This window comes from Gouania willdenowi, chromosome 3 (genome assembly GCF_900634775.1).
Source record: "Gouania willdenowi chromosome 3, fGouWil2.1, whole genome shotgun sequence".
Taxonomy (NCBI): domain Eukaryota; kingdom Metazoa; phylum Chordata; class Actinopteri; order Blenniiformes; family Gobiesocidae; genus Gouania; species Gouania willdenowi.
This window is the reverse complement of record NC_041046.1, coordinates 41,328,105-41,347,608: the sequence shown is the minus strand read 5'-3', so window position 1 is coordinate 41,347,608 and position 19,504 is coordinate 41,328,105. Positions and strand designations below refer to the sequence as shown.

Here is a 19,504-nt window from a genome sequence, read left to right as displayed (position 1 = left end):
GGGCGAACGACCACACCCCAAGCCGCATAAGGCACCAGGGGGCCGCTGGGAGTCCCCCCGCCAGTCCCCAGGCACCCCAACCCAGCCCCCCCGGGCGCCCCAGATGCTGATGCCGCCCGCGCCACGAGCTTCAGTTCTTTAAAGCCAGGGCCCCCTCCAGAGGCCAAGCCAGACCGCCCCGCCGGGATGTGGCCCCCTAATCCCACCCCGACACTCTGCCTCACGGGGGACTGCCCAAGCGGGGGACTGCCCAAGCAGGGGCCGCACCAGAAGGTATGCAAGGGCGCGGCACGCGCCACCCGCCCCAGAAGACCCCCGCCAGGACCGGCCCGGCCAGCCGGCCAAGCACCCCGGGCCCCAGGAGTACCCCCAGGGACCAGGACCCCCCAAGGGCAAGCCCCCGGGCCAAGCCCCCCGGGACGCGCCCCCCACCCCAGCCCAGGTCCCGGCCACAGCCCAGCAGGACCGCACAGCCCCAGACGGCACAAGGCCAGCAGCCCAGGGCCCGCCGCCCCCCGGACAGCGCAAGCCACGGGGCAGCGCCCCCCGCCGGCCCGCGAGCAACCGGCGACCCCCACCGCGGGGACGGAGGCACCCCATCGGCACACATCCAGCGCGGGACAGCAGCCCCCAGCCAAAGATGCCCCGGACCCACCCACCAGTCCGCAGATGGCAGGACATACCCACCAGGCGGCCGAAAGCAACCTCAACCATCGGAACAGCTAACGCCGCCCCCCCAGTAAACAGCATCATCCCGAGGCGCCAAACAACCCTGCCCCAACCCCGGTGAGGACACCAGCACCCCCCCAGCACACCCACCCCCCAAACCGGCGAGGCAGGCCGCCCCGGGCCCGCACACCGCGGGGCCCGCCCCCAAGGCCACCAGGAGACAAAGCAAGCACCAAGCCACACCCAAGGGGGAGAGGCACCCCCGCGCCCCACCCGGCCGACACAGCCCGGAAAGACCCCGCAAGGAGAAACCCCGGCAAAGCCCCCCCGAGACCCACCGCCACGCCCGACCGCACCATCTTGATGTGCTTTTACTCTATGCAGTGGCCCAGCCACCAACAGAGGGGCCAGGCCCCCACCGGAGAGGCCCAAATATGTGTACCAACCCACCACCCTGTTATGGTGCCTCTCCATTCCCCAATGGAGAGGCACTTCCCGATCCCCTGTGTGAATGTGTGTGTTTGGTGAATGTATGGGGTGTAATTAAAAGAAGGGGGATGGAGGGGAGCGGTGCTCCCCCTCCAGCCTCTGTGGATTTATGTGTATGTGGTGTAATAGGCCGGAGGGTGTAAATGATGATACACCCTCCGGGGGGGTGACATGTTGAGATGCGATTAAAATTGGAGGGATTAGTAGGGCAACTAGAGGTGGGAGGGCCGCCCCCACGCCACTACATAGTAACACAGGTGGCGGGCCCCTCCACCCCCAGCCCCACCATCCAGCCCCCCAAGGGTTGGGTATTGGTGTGTGGTGCATGGTGCATTTAGTGAGTTACAATTTTACTAATTAAGGAATAGCTAATTGTGTAAAATCATGCTTATACCTCGTGCAGTGATTAAGCTTCATCTTAAAACTCATTTAAAGCGGCCACTCCAAGCATTGCATGATGGGAAAACAAACATGCCATTATAGATATGACATACTAGTGTCTAGTTTTCAAATAATCTTCTTCTGTGATTTCTGTATGAACACTAAGAGCATATGGGGTCACAACCCCTAGGTAGAAAAACACTGCATTATACTATTGTGTTTTTTAATTGTGCAGGAGTAGGGGTTCCATGGCCTCAGGTTAAATGTTTGAAAGGGGTACAGGACTGTGAAAAGTTTGGGAACCAGTGAATTACGCGATTACAATTATAATTGACCCCAACCCTGTCGCTGCCGCTCATTCACCATTAGAAGTTTAACGCCAGAAAAAGCCTAGCATGTGGTTAAGCTAGTGGCGCAAAGTATAAATAGCACCAACACATCTTTGGACCAACCACTGGACACTTTCACACAGCTTTCCCTGATGGTTTCTTATGAGAGATCAACTGATTTACTAAATTCATTATCTACAAAGCACCAGGTGCTTTGGCTTCAAGGGAGCGCACGTGGACAGGAGTTCACACTATGAGCAGCTGTTCTTTTTCCTCTCCTTTCAGGAAAAGATTATCCTACAGTGGGAACGTAACCCCACAAGGGAGAGAAGGAGCTTTACAGGAACAGATCAATGTGGGAGAAAATGAGTGAGAAGAACGGCTCTTCCCTTCAAATTCATATCCAGATGGTCTCACGCTCACAAGTTACTGTATCCACTACAGAGGAGGCAGCAGAGCAGGGATACTTTATTCCCCGTCACAGAGGGAAACACATCCAGGGCAAAAAAAAAATGAAATTAAAGTAGAATCAGAAGATAGAGACAGATGTACATGAGAGACAGACGCAGATAGTGAGGAAATCCAACAGATGGAGAGACAGATTGAGAGTGGAACGCGACAGACAGAGAACATGTCATGCTTGGAGCCAACGACACGTTTTCAAAGGAAATTCCACTAAATTAGCACTTTAAGACCATGGAGGTATTTCATGCCAACCCTAACAGCAAATATCTTCTAAGAGTCAAAATGTTTTCACGTTATAAGAGTGGGTGAATTTAGAAAAAGGCGACAAACTGGATAAAAATGCAAATCCATACAGAGACGCAACTATGAATAAATCTATTCTAATAGGTCTTCACACAACAGATTTGCATAGTTGACTGACTGAAGATGATTTACAATTAAACAGCTTCGTTATTGAACACCTGTTTTATTAGTAGAGGTGTACATTGCATTGAATGTGACGATACGATTCACGTCACGATATGATATGATACATCCCAACACATCCTGATACCAAACAATACAATATACATCATGATATATCACAATATCAATAAGTACAAATTTTACTCCAGTACAAAATTGTATTAAATATAATTTATTTCATTTTTTTTAAACTTGCAAGAACAAGTAAATAGTAAATAACTGTAATTCAAGTATTAATATAAAAAACAAGTGGTATGTTTATTAAACTGTCAAATTATATTTTTCAAAAAAGTTTAACTTTTGCTTCTACAACAGATTCTGATTCTGTTAAAGCGATTATCCAGAGAATGAAAAGAGAGAAAATTCAAAAGTGACCGTCTAGATGTCCCTCCCTAAACAGCTCCACTTCCTCCTACCAGAAGCCACGCCTCTACTTTTGTGCACACGCATAGCGGAACATAATGCTTACCACACCAACACACGTGTAGTATTGTTTTTCACTAATAAAACACGTATGATAGTCTGATTAAAACATGTTTATTACCTGTCCATGAGAAATGTCGCCAAATCAGGATCAGTTGGGAATCCTTTTAAAAGCCTCAAGTCCCTCCCCCTTTGAAAAGCAGCTTTAAGATAAATTCTGCTCTCTTTACATCCGACTCTTACATAATAAAATAAGTCATTGCAAGGGTCTATCAAGGCTTTTTAAACAGTATCCTCATGGAATCGTTATAGCCTTTTTAAACCGATCCCACAAGAGGAGTACACTCAGCTATAAAGACATTTAACATTTTCTGTTGCACAATGAACATTTTCTTGCCAACATATTGTCCTTGGTGTATAATATTCCACATTGCCTGTACACGTCATCATCATCTTTCATTTCATCAGTAATTAAGTGACGTAATAACTTTATATTGGTACTCACACTCAACACCTGATGCCAGGTAAAAATGTGTAAAGTTTAGGTCCTTATTGTTCTGCAAATCAAGCTGTACTGTTTGCAGCATTGTATTTCACATCACATGCTATTCCATAATCAGAACATATATTCAGCAGCTCTTGATGAAAAACAAATATAATAGCCAAATCATCAGCATACACGAGGTGATTGATTTTCCTGCTACCAAGCACACACATACTGGTGAGTGTGTGGATGAGTCACATGACCTTTGATTAGTGCAACACAATCAAAAAATATGTTAGGAATTTTGCTGTAAGACCTTAAGGGTAGAATTATTTTTAAATGTGTGTGTAATGTACACAACATATGTGATATAAAAGGGGTATCAAACTCATTTTAGTGCAGGGGCTAAATACGGAGCAGTTTATCTGAAGTGGGCCACAGATTTTAGGCGGGAAATTGATTTAATCAATATTTTGCTCTAGTTTGCACTTGATCCAATATGTACAGTATTGATAATATCAAAACAATAAGTGACAGATATCAGTCCCTGCAGGATCTTCACTTTCAATTTATTTGATTTTTTTGACCAATTTCTATGGAATTTGGGGAAACTTTGCAGAATCATTTGAAGAAAATTGCAGCATTTTGTTTACAATTTGAGATTAAAATTTTGGCTGCCATCATGCAATATAAAGATAGAGAAAATGTGAGCCCTGCTAACATCTGAATTAGTTGGTAATTTACGTAATGATTAATTGTTTCTCTGACTTTTGTTTTCTGCTGCTGAGGGCCGAATTGGATGCTCTAAAGGGCCAGATTCAGCCCCCGGGTTAGGGTTAGGGTTAACCCTAACCCTAACCCTATTTGTGTTTTGCTGATATCAATTTTGGATCAGGACACCTCAAATAATGATATATGATTAAAAAAAAAGAAAAAAAAAAGTATTATAACTAAGATTGTAAAAACATGCATTTTTTATCTCCTCCATTGACAATTTCTTAATCTTCTGTTGAATAAAGTATAAAAGTTTAGCATGTCGGAGGAAGTGATCAACAGTTTCTAGCTTCAAGGAAATGTCACCGACATTACAATTTTGCTAATTGTGCAAAATCATGCTTATGTCTCTTGCAGTGATTAAGCTTCATCTTAAAACTCATTTAAAGCGGCCACTCCAAGCAATGCATGATGGGAAAACAAACACGCCATCATAGATATAAGACGTACTAGTGTCTAGTTTTCAAATAATCTTCCTCTGTAATTTCTGTATGAACGCTAAGAGCAGTTTCACATGGAGACGGTTCTACCTCTGCAGCACACGAGCAGCAGCAGCCTGAAGCAGCGACACAGGGTCGCTCATTAGTGGAAAAATATAAGGAACCTGCTGCCTGCGCCTCAGCTTTTCCTACACTCAACACTTTCTTCTTGACACTTTCCTTAAAAAGCGGTTGAAAGGGAAGCTGAAAATTGGTCGGCAGATGCGACGATGCCATTTTTCAAAACAAAGCTTTCATTTAGTTAACACATTTATAATTAATTTACAAGCACAGAAGCAAAGCCTGTGTGTGGAATAACAAAAACAAAACGCTCAAACACTAAATTCCATCCATAGGAAAAACAAACGAAAAAGAAAAACACATGCACATATTGCACAGAGATTAGCTTGATGCTAATCAGGTTGGTAAATGAGGCTGAATATTGTCAGGCTAGTGAGTCCATGTTTCCCGCACGCTGATTGCATCTGATTACTGAACACCACGCTGCAAGTTCAAAGTGGAAAAGTGGTGCAATTCTCTCAGAATGGAAAATTATTGTAGCAGAAATTCAACAAATACACAATTTCGAACAAACGACAACATCAAACTAAATATCACGATTTAATAACTGTGGCAAAATGTGGGTCCCAGGGTGAGACCAGTTGAGAACCCCTGATCTAATAATCATAGTTTGATTTTTGCAAACTGGTGAAATTGAAATTCTTGTCCATCAACTTTTTTCATTTAGAGGAAAACAATGTCAAGGTATGAAGGGAAGAAATTAGAGTTAAGTAGAATAAAATATAAGGAGAATGACGTGAATAAAAAGTGACAAAAACGGAAGTACTAAATAGAATAAAATGACCTTTTTTATAGATCTATGATCTCCTTTCATGGTCAAGACATTAAAAATTGATAGGAATGATAAAAGTGGGAAAAGATGGAAATTAAAACGTGATGAAACAATGGCAGCATAGAAAGTCAAGAGGAATAAAACTTCAGCTTTTATGGCACTCATGGGATCCTCAATCTGAGCCGTGTTCACTTTAAACGACTGAACTCAGAAGCAGATTGTTGGAGTGAATGTGTGAGAGGTACATCACACCATTTAATGAGGGTTCCCGGATGACTCCCGAGAAGCTCGATAACCCCAATGTGTGACGCAAAGCTGAGAGTTCAGAGGTCGGGGATCTCACCTGTCTCACAGCGGCGCCCTGTGAATCCTGAAGGACACACACACGTGTTGGGGGAGACGCAGGTTCCTCCACTCCGACACCCCTCCTCACAGAAAGCTGAGGGGAAAGAAAGACAATTTCTCACAAAATTGTACACCAGCAGAAAAATATTTTGATTACATGGATAATAAACACTGCTTCACACCATTTACACTGATATCCACCACATATATATATATATATATATATATAAATAAAGATGAATTCAAATGAATTAAAGAAAACGGCTTTGATTAATGAAGCTTCACTGTCAGGAAAGGAAACAGCAGTGTCACATTTGCTCATTTTTTAGAACTGTAGAAAATATTAATTATTGAACATGGTATCACGTAGTATATCTGATGAACATTATTCAAATGTTTAAAATCGACCCAGTAACAGACGATGGAACTAAGGCTTCAACCCTGCTTTAAATAATTGTTAGTACATCTAAATTAAAACAGGTTCAATTTCAGAAGTGGATGAAAGCCCTGAAACATGTGCTCACACTATTCTTTTATTTAATAATGCTGTTATGGGGAAAATAGACTTAGAACTACCCAAAAAGGATAGTAACCACCCACCGTTAATCAGTGAGTAGACATTGTTAAAAACATACAACATATGGAAACACATGACCTACGGTCGCTTAAATCGGCCGTGATGAGTCGCTTGAACATAGTGTCGCTTTTTGGTCGCTTCATCGCTCCAGTAAGGTGACAACGTGGGAATAGTACGTGTTTGCGGAGCCAGAGGCAGCACTGAGAGGGCTGTACACTTCTTCTATGGCTTATTAGTGCCACATTAGACGTGAAACAACAAAGAAATACCGCATGTTATAATGAGGTTCTGAGCTTCTGTCTTCCTGCAGCAAAATCCCACGAGATGAGATTTCACGGGAGTTACGAGACTCAAACAACATCAATCAATGTTGAAAAGTTCAAATTTTTCAACTTTGAGTGACTTTTAGCTGGAATCGCACGCGTCGCTTAAAGGGAGGTCGCTTGACCTTGCGTCATTTCCATTTATTTTGAATGTAATCTAGTCGCCAGGGTTGATGAAGTCGCGTTTGGACAGATGTGAGGCTGGGCACCATGTGAAACACTCTTTACACAAAGATTAAACCTGAAACACTTCATTCTCTGTGTGTTATGTACAATACCGAGGTGGTACACACGACGCCCCAAATGTTGCCGTCTTTACTGCTGTTCGGGTTGTTCTGTGGTTTTAATTTGTGACATACAACTGTGGAACGATGTGACATTACAGAGCTGTTCTGTATCATTTGTTAATTGCTGTGAAAAATAAAAATAAAGCTGTTATGTTACAAATAATGATGCGAGGTTACTTTAATCGCTTGAATTGTTTATCAAAGATGGCGCTTTTATCCATTCTAGTTCTCTTATAATGCATGCTAATATCAATGATTAAGGATTTGAAGCCATTTTTAAGTGTGCATGGTCCTCCCACTTCTGCTCTCAGAAAATAGTTCTGACATAAGCCATAAATATGACCATGTACAGTTTCATTGAACAACAATGATTCACGTATCTTTCCACCAGTAACAGAATGTAGAATCGGCAGCAAATTTACATGTCTTATCCTAAGGTTGTTTAAGCCATAAATTAAAGAAATCCTACCCTAAACGAGTAGAAAAGTGTGTGCATATAATGCAGGTATATGAAATGTATTGGGGATCAAAAAAACAACAACCTAGACTGGACAGCAGTCGATCACAGGGTTAACAGAGAGACAAGTTCAAACAGATAAAAGAAAACAAAATATACCAAAATCTTCCCATACTATAGATACGTAAAGGTGTTCCTGTTCTAACTCACAGAGAAGAGTCAACTTTAACACTGACCAAATGAAATACGATGCTGTATTTACTCAGGAATATCTTTGCACTCAACAAAAAAAGCCTGTATTACCACATTAAAGTCCTTTCAATTCTAGACAAAGTTTACCATAAACCAATTGGCACCTGGTACACCTCTTATGGGCAGTTTGTAGTAATCAGCACTTTAAAACTGGCAATAATCAAGATTTGGCCAGTGCAAGGAAAGATTGTTAATTGGTGTCATTAGTGGCCAAGGCTCATTGATGCATGTAGGAAGAAAACACAGCAAAGGTATAATGCTAATGTTAATGTCATATTCTGTAATAACCCTATATATCTGTGTTAGAAATGGCATACTAACAGTCATACATGCTATAGAGTACGCGAGAATGGAGGGTCTCTGAAAATCTCCGAAATGTCGGCATGAAATGGATTTCTGCGAGTTTTAAGGATCAAATGAGCACATGTTGATATTCTACTTTGTCACTTTCTCACTTAAAATGTTCAGAACTTTCAAATGTGGAGAATCAACAGAGATATTTAGCCTCAGTGTGCTTCAGGTTTTTGTCGTAGGTTGTAAATGCATCTTGGGAAATGGAAGTATACTTCAATGGGAACGCTCATCATCCTAATCATACTAGTAGTATATAGTAGACAGTATATACTCATTGATTGTGTCGTACGTTAGTATGCGATTTCAAACACAGCCTTTATAATAGACTGGACTTCCAGCCTTGATTAAAACAGGGCAATTGTTTTACTACAAGTCTGAGATGAAGGGAACAAAACAAAAAACAGTTCAGTCAAACAGAGGAAAAGAAGTAGTGATAACTGCATGTTTACTTTAATGAAAATACTTGTGGAAAATGAATAAGGGCGAAGGAAGAAGATACACAACTCAGTAAAGGTGAGGAATGCAACTCCAACACATGTGCAAAACGTATCACAATTATACAAGTTTGCTTTATTGGAGTTCAGTGAAAGATCAACGTAATCAGCGTTAAAACTTCTTGGATGACCAAAAGCAAAACTGGTATTGTCTGCTAATGTCATTCTACAATTACACACTGAACCCTGAGTATGTTTAAATACAGAATAAGATAGCATTGTTACTAAGGGTGTCCTGGTACAAGTTGTTCACTTGCGATACGATACCGATATTGCTGCCCTGCGTACTGGCTGGCTGCTGATGTAACTGACACCTACACACACACACACACACACACACACACTGAGATAGAGAGCGCGATGCAACACTCAGGAAACAGTAAAAGTCAGACAGTTTATAATAAAAGGAAACAAACAGCATAAAGTTGGGAAATAACCGAGTTACGTTTGTTCAGAAGCAATTGCGCCTGGATTCTGATTCAGAGTCCAGAATCACTCGTGAGGCAATGGTGCACGAGAGCAGACGGAGTGGTGTATCAGTGTGCTTCCAGTAAAAAGTGACCATAAAAAGCTGTAAATGGACTGATATGCTGACCTGAAAAATCCAATAAAATCAAATTACACTTTTAAAGTGCAAAATAACAATTTGAGTTCACTTGAGTTCTTTTTGACTGTCAGTATTATGGTGGGAACTACTGAGGGCAGGGAAAACAATCTTCTCCATGTTTGTATCAGAGTGCTGAAGTCGGCAGGACAACATAATCAGATCCTCATATCAGACTGATATCAAATATCAATATCTGATCGGGACAACCTCATTTGTCACTATTAGTGTTTGTGTGTGTTTAATGGTGACAGTAGCAGCAGTGGTGACTAAGATGGGCCAATTTGTAGGATCTAAAATTCATGTCATGACATGACATGAATAAAATGTCAAGTACTGTGAGAATTAAAACCTTGGTGGGGATGAGTGGAACGTTGTGTTGTTTTACATGTGGAGACAGGGATTTTGTGTTGTGTTGTCACCACAATAAATGGGAAACTCAGCCACCAAAGCTTGTGCCAAACGAAAGGGAACCAATTACTAAAGACTCCAACTTTTGTCTCCAGGCAGGGACCTGTTGGATGCACATCCATCTTGATAATTACAGGCACTTTGTAACACATCCATCCACTCAAACAGACAATTAAGCCCTGATTGAAGTCACATGGTCCATCAGGAGCAGATTTGCAGCTCCGTGTCAAGGACGGCGTGCTGAGCTAATTTAGCTCCGTTCAGCAAAAAGGGAGTAAGAACACCCACGTGTGCATTGATTTCAGGCCTTCAATAGCTTCTATAATTATATATATTTTATAGAGCAATTGGATCACATGTCTAAGCCATAAATAATGTGCTAATATGAGGTCAATAACAGTTTCTTGTTATTGAAACAATCTAAACCCTTCCTTTAAAGTTTGAAATATAAAATATTCTCTGTGACTCCGAGGCGTTTGCACACGCTTCATTAAAACAAACTGGAGTTAATTGCTTTATTTATGCACTTCATTAGTTAAAGTGGAAACGTTTCCAGAGTGCAGCACTAATGTAGTAGTTAGCCTTGTCAAAAATCCTGAGTCTAGCTCGCTGTGGTGAATTACTAGGGCGGAGACTGTTTTATTGTCATTGAACAACAAATACTTCATAAGAAGAGATTTCAGAGTGGAGGGTTAATTCCAAGCCCCCTAGTAGGCTACATAGCCAACAGTATCAAGCACGGTAACTGCGCATGCGCCACTTTTGCTTCGGCGCTTCTGCCTTCGTCACACACAGATATCCCACCCTAAACCACAACACCGCCTCATGATTGGTTCTAACCGTTTCGGTTCCGATTCCAAGGGGAAAGGCGGGAGCAGCATAAGGAGGATTCTGGTGTTTGTGAAAACCAGGAGAATCCATCTCGCAAGCAAGCAAAATACCCCACTTTATTCAACTACAACATTTTGCTTAGAAAACTATTTAAAAACTACTATAGAGGAAAATGATGGAATGAATGAATGAGTGATACATTTTAAAGAATCTCATGCCTGGGATGGGACCAAGACTGACACTGTTAATTTTCCATTCTCTCAAGTATTCCCTGTAGTGCCATTGCGTATCCCTACGGGTACATGTACCCCCATTTGAGAAACACTGCGGTAATAATAATGTAACCTTCATTGATCACCGTAATTAAATTATTCTCTGCATTTTTACCCATTTTCCCGGGGGGTGGGGGTGGGACACCTGCTGTGGGGCGGTTGGGAGTTAGGGACTTGCTCAACATCCAACAGTGTTGGCCCGGGTGAGACTCGAACCAGCAACCCTCCGATTACAAGCCCGCTGTCCTTAACGAAAGAACAATCTATGATAACCACTACCTACTCACTGCTCATTGTGTCTATACACATTCCTCTCAAATTAATCCAACCTACTTGGCACAGATTGAAGAGTCAACAGGTGCTAGTTTTTCTTTTTTAGAAAAGGGCGGGGCCAACAAAAGAAGCCACCAAAACCTCTCAAACCACCATTCTCAGCCAAAAACAAAATGAAGATCCTGATCTCTACACGCCCAGTTTGGCTAAAGCAAGAAAAAGTAGAGGATAGATATATTGGAGAATATATGCAAAGTTTTATAGCCTTTCTTCAGGCTTTTCTGTTTTTGCGTTGGACAGCAGGTTTTGCAACAGAGCTGTCAAAACATATTCCTCCTCTGTAATTTCATGGTGTTTTTCCTCGTGTTCGGCAAAAGGTCACCACTGACAGCATGGTTTATTTTTGGCAAAGACAGAAAACAGATGAATCCTACAAAAGTGGGGTATGTGTCATCATTAGCTGCAAATTGGGAGATTTGGGATCCATTTGAATCAAAATGAATGGATTTCACTTTTATAAAAGGTTAACCAACAGGATAATGTACCTATTAAAATTGACAAGGACATTTATTATATCTTGAGCCTCCCAGAGGTTCCTCATCAACAGGGCGGATAGCGAGGCGCTATGTTTATGATATTTAGCAACACGCTAAAACAATCTGCTCACGTGCGCAACTGCAGACTGAAATAATAAAATGCCTGGCTGTCAAATGAGGTAAACTTTAAAATAAAGATGTTCTCCTTTAAAAGTTGCAAATCAATTTACGTAGTTGCTGTTTAGGTGTTTCGTGTGTTTTAAGATGTCCACGGTTTTGTGACTTTAGCTTTAAAGTGTCAACAATGCCTTAAAATCTAAAGATGCAATTACTTTAATGTTGTACATTTGCACTAAAATGACTGTTAGTGCGCTTGTCTGTTGGCTGTAGGAGACAATTCTTAAATGATGCTAGCCTTGCTTATGTTAATTCTTTTTCAACATACAGTAGAGTATTATTGGTGGAATTGCTTGTCCCTTCCTGTGTAAGTCATTTCCTCTTCCTGTTTGGTGTCACATGGCAGAATGTTTACAAACCACAAACACCACATTTCTCTGATGAAAACAAAACCCCAACCATTTTGTCTGGTATAGCCTCATGTAAGTCACAAGTCCCTTTAGCGATATTAAAGGATGCTAACCCATGTCAGCTAACCCTAAATGCTATCTTTTGTATAACCTGTTGCAAGTTAACAGAAAGATGTACATTTATATAAAGACTTGAGTTTTGAACACAAGAGCATTTCCTCGTAGCCCATAGTGGTTCTCAAACTTTGTCGAGCATTCCTCACTTTAAACAAAGGTGAACTTTCAAGCCCCGCCCTGCGCCCATTTCGCCCCAAATATACCTGACAAATAACACATTTTCAAATTTATTGAACTAACAGGGCACAAGTAACATCATATTTCATAGTAAATAATTCAAAACTAAGTGTGGTAGTGAAAAATACAGGAAATAACAAAACAATTTGTGAAAATGCTTAAGAAAACAAAATAAGGAAATTATTTTTTAAGTCCGCTATATTTAAAGTTTGTTCATTGTTGCGGTACACTTTACATGCCGATGTAAATCATTGTTTTTTAACTTTAGTTCCAAGTTACATTTTGTTCCGCACTAAATGCATGTTTTTGACCCCCAGTGGCCAAGGAGACAATGTAATATTGCAAACTTCATAAAATCCTAAACTTCCTGTAATATACATTTTAGTTTTTAGATAAAAAAATCAACTAAAATTTAAATTCATTTTAAAAGTTGTGCCAAACAAAAAAAAATGAGCAGTGCATGAAGTTGTTCTGATTCACAAATTGTTGTTTGCAGACCATTCAATGGTAAAGAGTTGCTTTTCAAACTGCCTGAATCATCTTTAGTGATATAATTAAGTTAAATCTAAACTTAAAGTAGTTTATTGATTTGAATGGGCTGCTTGGATAGATATTGATCGTAAAATCACATTTCTGGCGACCCCAGAGACTTTCTTTCTCTAAAATTAGTTTTTTGATCATGTTTGGTAATTACACCGTATTACAAATATAAATTTGTGACAACATACGCCAGCTCAGATATAGTCATACTGCTTTTTATTTGAACTATATTTATATTTGAGAAAGTGAAAGTATAGAATACAGTGGTTAGTGAATGTATATGGTGTTTTATTTTGAAAAATTATCATTTAAACTCTGCCTCTACCTGCACATCTGTGACATTATTGCTACTATTGTTTTGCATATAATTGTTTTTTTTTTTGGCTTTTTTTGGATATATTCTACTGGTGTTTTTCTATTTTACTTGTGTTATTTTTATTCTTTAACTGTATTTTTTAAGGGATTAATAGGAAACTTGGGGATGTTATTACATGTTCATGCACATAATGAGAAATACAAATCCTTGTATCACACTGTTCAAAATGATTAAAAAAACAAAACATTTTAATACATTTAAAATACATTTTTTTAGATTTTAATAATACTAGACATTTCAGGCAACCCCACATGGGGTCACAACCATTTTGCAGTTTGATTTAATCATATTGACTGTTTGAAATTTGAGCAACTTTGATTTTTAATAGGTTTGTTTTTTTTTTTTAATGCATTCTGGGAATCCTTATGTTGACAGTGTTCCTAATTAAAGTTAATTATTTTAATGTAGTAGTGTTTTGCTTCTTTGTCTTGAATCATATATTGGGTTATATAAAAATTTGCATTCATGTAGTATATATTATTGTTCCTATTTCATATAAAGGCTCATACATCGTTTATCAGCAGACACATCGAATATCGGCCAATAGAAATCCTATATCAGGTGGTGCAAAGATGTGGAGGTGAGAGTATGGCTGGTCAGTGTTTAATGAGAGTTGGTTTAAACCAAAAAAGAAGGGGGGACTTAATTGAGCAAGTCCATTAAAGAGACATTTTCCGAGTCTTTCTCGGTCTAAACGATGGTCTGATTTGAAAGATGAGCCTTAATGGGTGGAAATATCCATTTATAGTCTCTTCTATAGGGGTGTGTGAGATTAATATGGGTGTGTAATGTGTGTGTGTATAATGTGTGGTGCAGATTGCTTCCTGCTGCAGTTTATGAATCCCCAAAAATGATCATTTGTCCTCATTACGCATTATTCTAGTATTAGGGGAGGGGGGGAAAAAAGCCTTCATTTAAAAAACAAATGTAGACCAATAAATAAAAGCAGAGCCCCCCATGCCACACGTTATTAGAGCAATTAATCTGACTGGTTTCCACTATTTAAGGAGCTCTATCAGGCCGTCATTAGGAGCCTGATTGCCTCTGTACTAATAAACCTCACACTTAAAAATAAATTACACTTATATTGAGTCAATCCATCTTCAGCACTAATTATCATTTCACCGCCATCAGCATAATGTCGCCTGCCTGTCCAACTAATGGTTTCCACAGATAAAAGGACGTCGTTTTCCTGCCAAAACCTATAAGCACACACTTTCTATCAACCTACACAGTGATGTACGTGTGTGTGTGTGTAATGCAGTATTCAAAAAGGAAGTCATTTGAGTTTTTATTCCTGTAAGAACTTAGGATGATAAAGTCATAAAATCATTTAAACAGCTAAATAATCCTGTTTTTTAGGTTTTTACTGCTGCTATAAGGATAAATGGATTTCAAATATTTCAAATCAATGGGTTTCTTCTACACAAATGCAATGATTTATTCAAATATTTGATGATGGTGTCAGTCCAGAAATTGAGGTCTTCACTTTAAAGCACATATGATTTATTAGGAAAATTACTGTATTAAAAAAAACAATAAAGCCAGCTATTGCAATCACATTAATGTTAATGAAAGAATGAAAGCGAGCGAGTGCCTCGGCGTGCAGGCTGCTTCAAAAAAACGCGTTCCGGGAAGAACAGGTCGCTTATTCAATTACTCTGAGCATCATGTCGTGCTGCCATCTGTGCAATGTGAGCCTATTCCCTTATAGTGACAAAAACTCAATCATCGAGTGTTTTTGGTGTGGAGCTGAAGGGAGCACCTCAGGTTGTTGTTTAGTGCATGTTTTGTGTCATACGTCTCACAGGAGGAACACATTAGAGGGGCGTGTGGATAACGCCACACTTTCATTTAAACTGAAAAAGAATAGAAACAGCAAATGTTCTTTAAAGCCTCACAGAAAATGACTAAACTTAAAGTACAAATATCTGTGAATCAAAGAACAAACAGAAAACTTTTAAAGGCCTTAGAATAATTACTATTTTAGCACAAAGTTCTTTTATACTATTGTGTGTTTATTTTAAAAACTGTGGAAGATTTGGGCTCCAAAACAGCTTCAAAGATATAATATATATATTTATCTTTCATCAAATATTACTGGATTATTTGCATTTTAACTTTTTTTTACTTTTTGGGAAAACAAATTGTATCAAGTATTTAAGGCTGGGATTTTAGACATTAATTGCTTTTAATTACAGAAAAATAACACTGCTAATCGCTTTATGTTTGCACTTCTCTGGAATATTCTTTTTCAATTTAATACACACAAAAAATAGTTTTAGAAAGTTTTCAAAAAAAATTAAAAATCAAAAATCCTGAAAATGCATGAATATATCATAATATTCTTTATTCATATTACACATTATGTTAGCACTCTGATGAAAATAATAAAATCAAAAACATTTTTTTAAATAAAAAGCACTTCATACAATGAATGCAGCTTAAAGTGCTTTTATAAAACAAAAAATGTATGGTTTCCATTGATTAAATACTATACCAAATTCTATTTAAATTGGAAAAACATTGCTTCTCATATCAAACATTGTTATGAGATTAATTTAGATTAATCTTACAAAGTCTCCAATTCATTACATTTATTTTTTTTTAATCGAGTCCAACCTCTACAAGTATTTATGAGATGTTTTATGTAAATAAAATTGCATATACAAAAGGTCCAGCTAATGTCACTGATGGATGGACTGCTCTAGTGTGATTGATATGAAATATTTAAATTAATCAATCTGCACTACGATCTCAAACTGTCCATGACGTTAAAACACTTTAAACTATTTTCCATAACCTCCATCATAAGGTCTCTCTGAATTCATATTCATTTCTTTTTCCCTGAAAAACTAACACAAATCAGCTTCTAATCAGGACCCGACACCTGTTATTTACTTCTGTCAATCCCAAAATCTGAGGTACGCAAATTGGCGTTGCATTAGATTCACTGTGCATTAGTTATTTTGGTCGAACCCGCAAAAGCAACAGGCCACATGAAAGCACTGACTCAGCAGATACTGATGCAGCTTTCTGCAGAGAGACAGACCTCCAAACTTTATGTTGACTTCACATTAATCATTGGCATTCCACCGTTTCGTCAAGGACCGTCAGGTTTGATTATTTATTATTTATTTATTTTTCTCATAGGGATCCAAGGCCTGATCTGGTCCTGCACCAGCAGCATTTGTTAAAGGTGAAGCTGTTTGAGGAGATTAAGAAACCTTTCGAGTGCTTTCTTTTTCTATACTTTCTCCTTGGCGGCTGTAGTGGATCGTTGTGCACAGAGAAAGCAGCAATAAAAGGGTTTCTGTGCTTCATCCAAGCTCAATGCTGTGCAAATCATTGATAAATGCAGTGAGTGAAAGCATGCTGACACTAGAGCAGTGGAGACGCTTTTTAGGATGGGATGAATTGGACTTCATTGTGTGGGCGCGCAAATGGTTTTCAGGCATTGGGCTTCCAGTGAAGGTAACTCTTAATGGTTAAACATACAAGTGTGAAACCGTTTTAAGCCAATAGTTTAGTTTAGAAGCAGTTTCAAAATGGTGCATAGAAATTTTTATTTCATATATTTATCTATTTTTTAAATGTTAATTCTAACCTGTCTGAAATAACCTAGGGCAGGGGTGTCAAACTCACTTTATTTCAGGGGCCAAATATGGAGCAGTTTTGATCTCAAGTTGACCACACGTTTTAAATGGGAAAATGAGTAATTTCTACATTATTTAGCCCTAGTTTTCACTTCTACATATACATAAAATACAAAATATGTAAGAAACCAACCACATCCAAGCAATAAGTGAAAGATATCAGTCCCAACAGGATCATTTGTGACCAATTTCTATTAAATTAAAGGCAATATTATGTCATAATTCGAGGAAAATTGACAAGACTAACAAGACTAAATTATCTGTCAAATTGTCGTTAATATGAAACATGAACAGTGTTGGTCAAGTTACTTGGAAATAATTAGTGATTACTCCTCCAATGAAGTAATCAGGTTAATTTACTGATTACTTATTTTCAATAATAACTACAAAAAGTATAAATATGTCGTGCTCCAGATTAAGGCATTACAGCTCATTTCATCTGCAGTCCCAGAGGTGGGTGGACCAACCACTAATAAATGTACATAAATACAACAAAGTCTGAGAAAAATATAAAAGTGACTCCACTAAACTGTTACTTTATTCACTTACATTCAATTTTATATACACGTTGATATGTATATCTGGAAACGCACACATCCTGATGCTCCTGGAAAAAACGTTAACGTGTATTTAACTTTAGCAATGTGGCTAATTGTTAGCATGGTAAATGTACTGATTTAAATTGCATTTTATTAAACTATCACTCAATTTATCAGTATAGCATTAAAAGTTAATCTTTCATTCATTTCAATTAATAACAAGAGCATTTAAACAGTTAAAACAGCACTAAATTAAACTCCATCCTAAAGAAGCATTTCCAAACCAAACTAATGATTAATTAGGAAAATGCTGCATTAAATACGTGTTCTTAAGCCTGATACATCTAACCAGTCCAAACTAACATGGAACTAAAACAGTACTCTAATGTTCCAAGGATAATCAAGAAAGTTTAGGTAAGTTAAAGCAGAACTAAGTAACTTGCACTTAGCGCTCCCCCTAAAGATCCCTTATGGTTATGTCACTGTCGTAAAAACTCTGCACCCCCACCGCCTGCCCCACCCCACAGTTACATGCGCATCTTTGCTTTCCCAAGACGGTAGCAACCGATCACTGAAAAATCCTAATACAACAGTGACACTAAGGGTGCTTTCACACATATAGTCCCATGTGACCATGTGACCAGTATGAGGAAGAGAGACAAGTCAAATAAATGAATGATGTGGGAGTAATAGGGAAGGAAGTGTGGAAATGTGTGTGATGTGTTTGTTTGTGTGCTGACAAAGCAGCTTGGAAAATGGATGGATGGATGTATGGATTAATGGATATTTGTGTGCGTGCTGCCTGATGGAGCGCTGGATTGCGAGTGTGTGTTGCTGCTGAGCTGTACCTACATGGATTTGCTCCGTTCCTCAGACAAAGTTCTTCTCTGCCTTTGTTTTGCTGCTCCGCCATGATATAAGTTTGAGAAAAGTCAATTGGTAGACAACCGTGTACAGCTACAGGGCTGGTCATAATCTAGCATTAGTTTGTATTGGGCTGTCGTAAAGCAGTACGTCTTACCACCGGGTCAGAGGCAGGAAAAGTTGCAAGTGCAGTTTTCTGGCCAGAGACAGCAGGGGGAGATGAGAGACCCCCCCCCATCACCCCATAAACACTTGTATTACCCTCACAGGGACTATGAGAAGGATTTATTAAGGTGAAAAAGTTACTGAGTTCTGCTTTAATGAGTGGTTGAATAAGATTATGTTGTGAAGGAAATAGAAAGAGGTCAACCCAATCTGAATATGAGGGCACTGGTTAGAAGGAAGGAAGGAAAAGAAGATCAAAGCACCCCCCCCATCACCCCATAAACACTTGTATCACCCTCACAGGGACTACGACAAGGATTTATTAAGGTGAAAAAGTGACTTAGTTCTGCCTGAAAAAGACCTTTAAAACCAAATATTTGACATGATATTTTAGTTTCAAACAGCACACACATCTTGTTCTGGTGTAGAAGCAGCAGAATGACAAAGTTATCCAGTGGTATGACAGTGGATCAAAGTAATCAGGGCCCAGAATTATTAGAATTTTCCAATTTGAAATAGGTTTAATTGAAAAAAATAGCCTCTGGTGTTGAATATACACAACTGGGAGCATCAGTGTTAATGAAAAGTGGAAATATTTCACTTTTGTCAGAAAAAGACATCTGCCTTTCAGTTTAGATGAAATAGAAAGTAATTTCTTGCCCTTAATGTGGCATAAAAGGCTGAAGTTTACATTTCATACCTTCAGATTCCTGAAC

At 39.3% G+C, this 19,504-nt stretch overlaps 1 protein-coding gene across 1 annotated transcript in view; it reads right to left on the bottom strand.

Moving 5' to 3' along the window:
• The window catches only part of LOC114460871 (protein kinase C-binding protein NELL1-like), a 376,823-nt gene that overhangs the window by 45,566 nt on the left and 311,753 nt on the right, over positions 1-19,504 (bottom strand). The window contains exon 15 of the mRNA XM_028442750.1: positions 6,155-6,250. Coding sequence (XP_028298551.1) covers positions 6,155-6,250 — 96 coding nt within the window. The remainder of the gene's footprint in view (positions 1-6,154; positions 6,251-19,504) is intronic.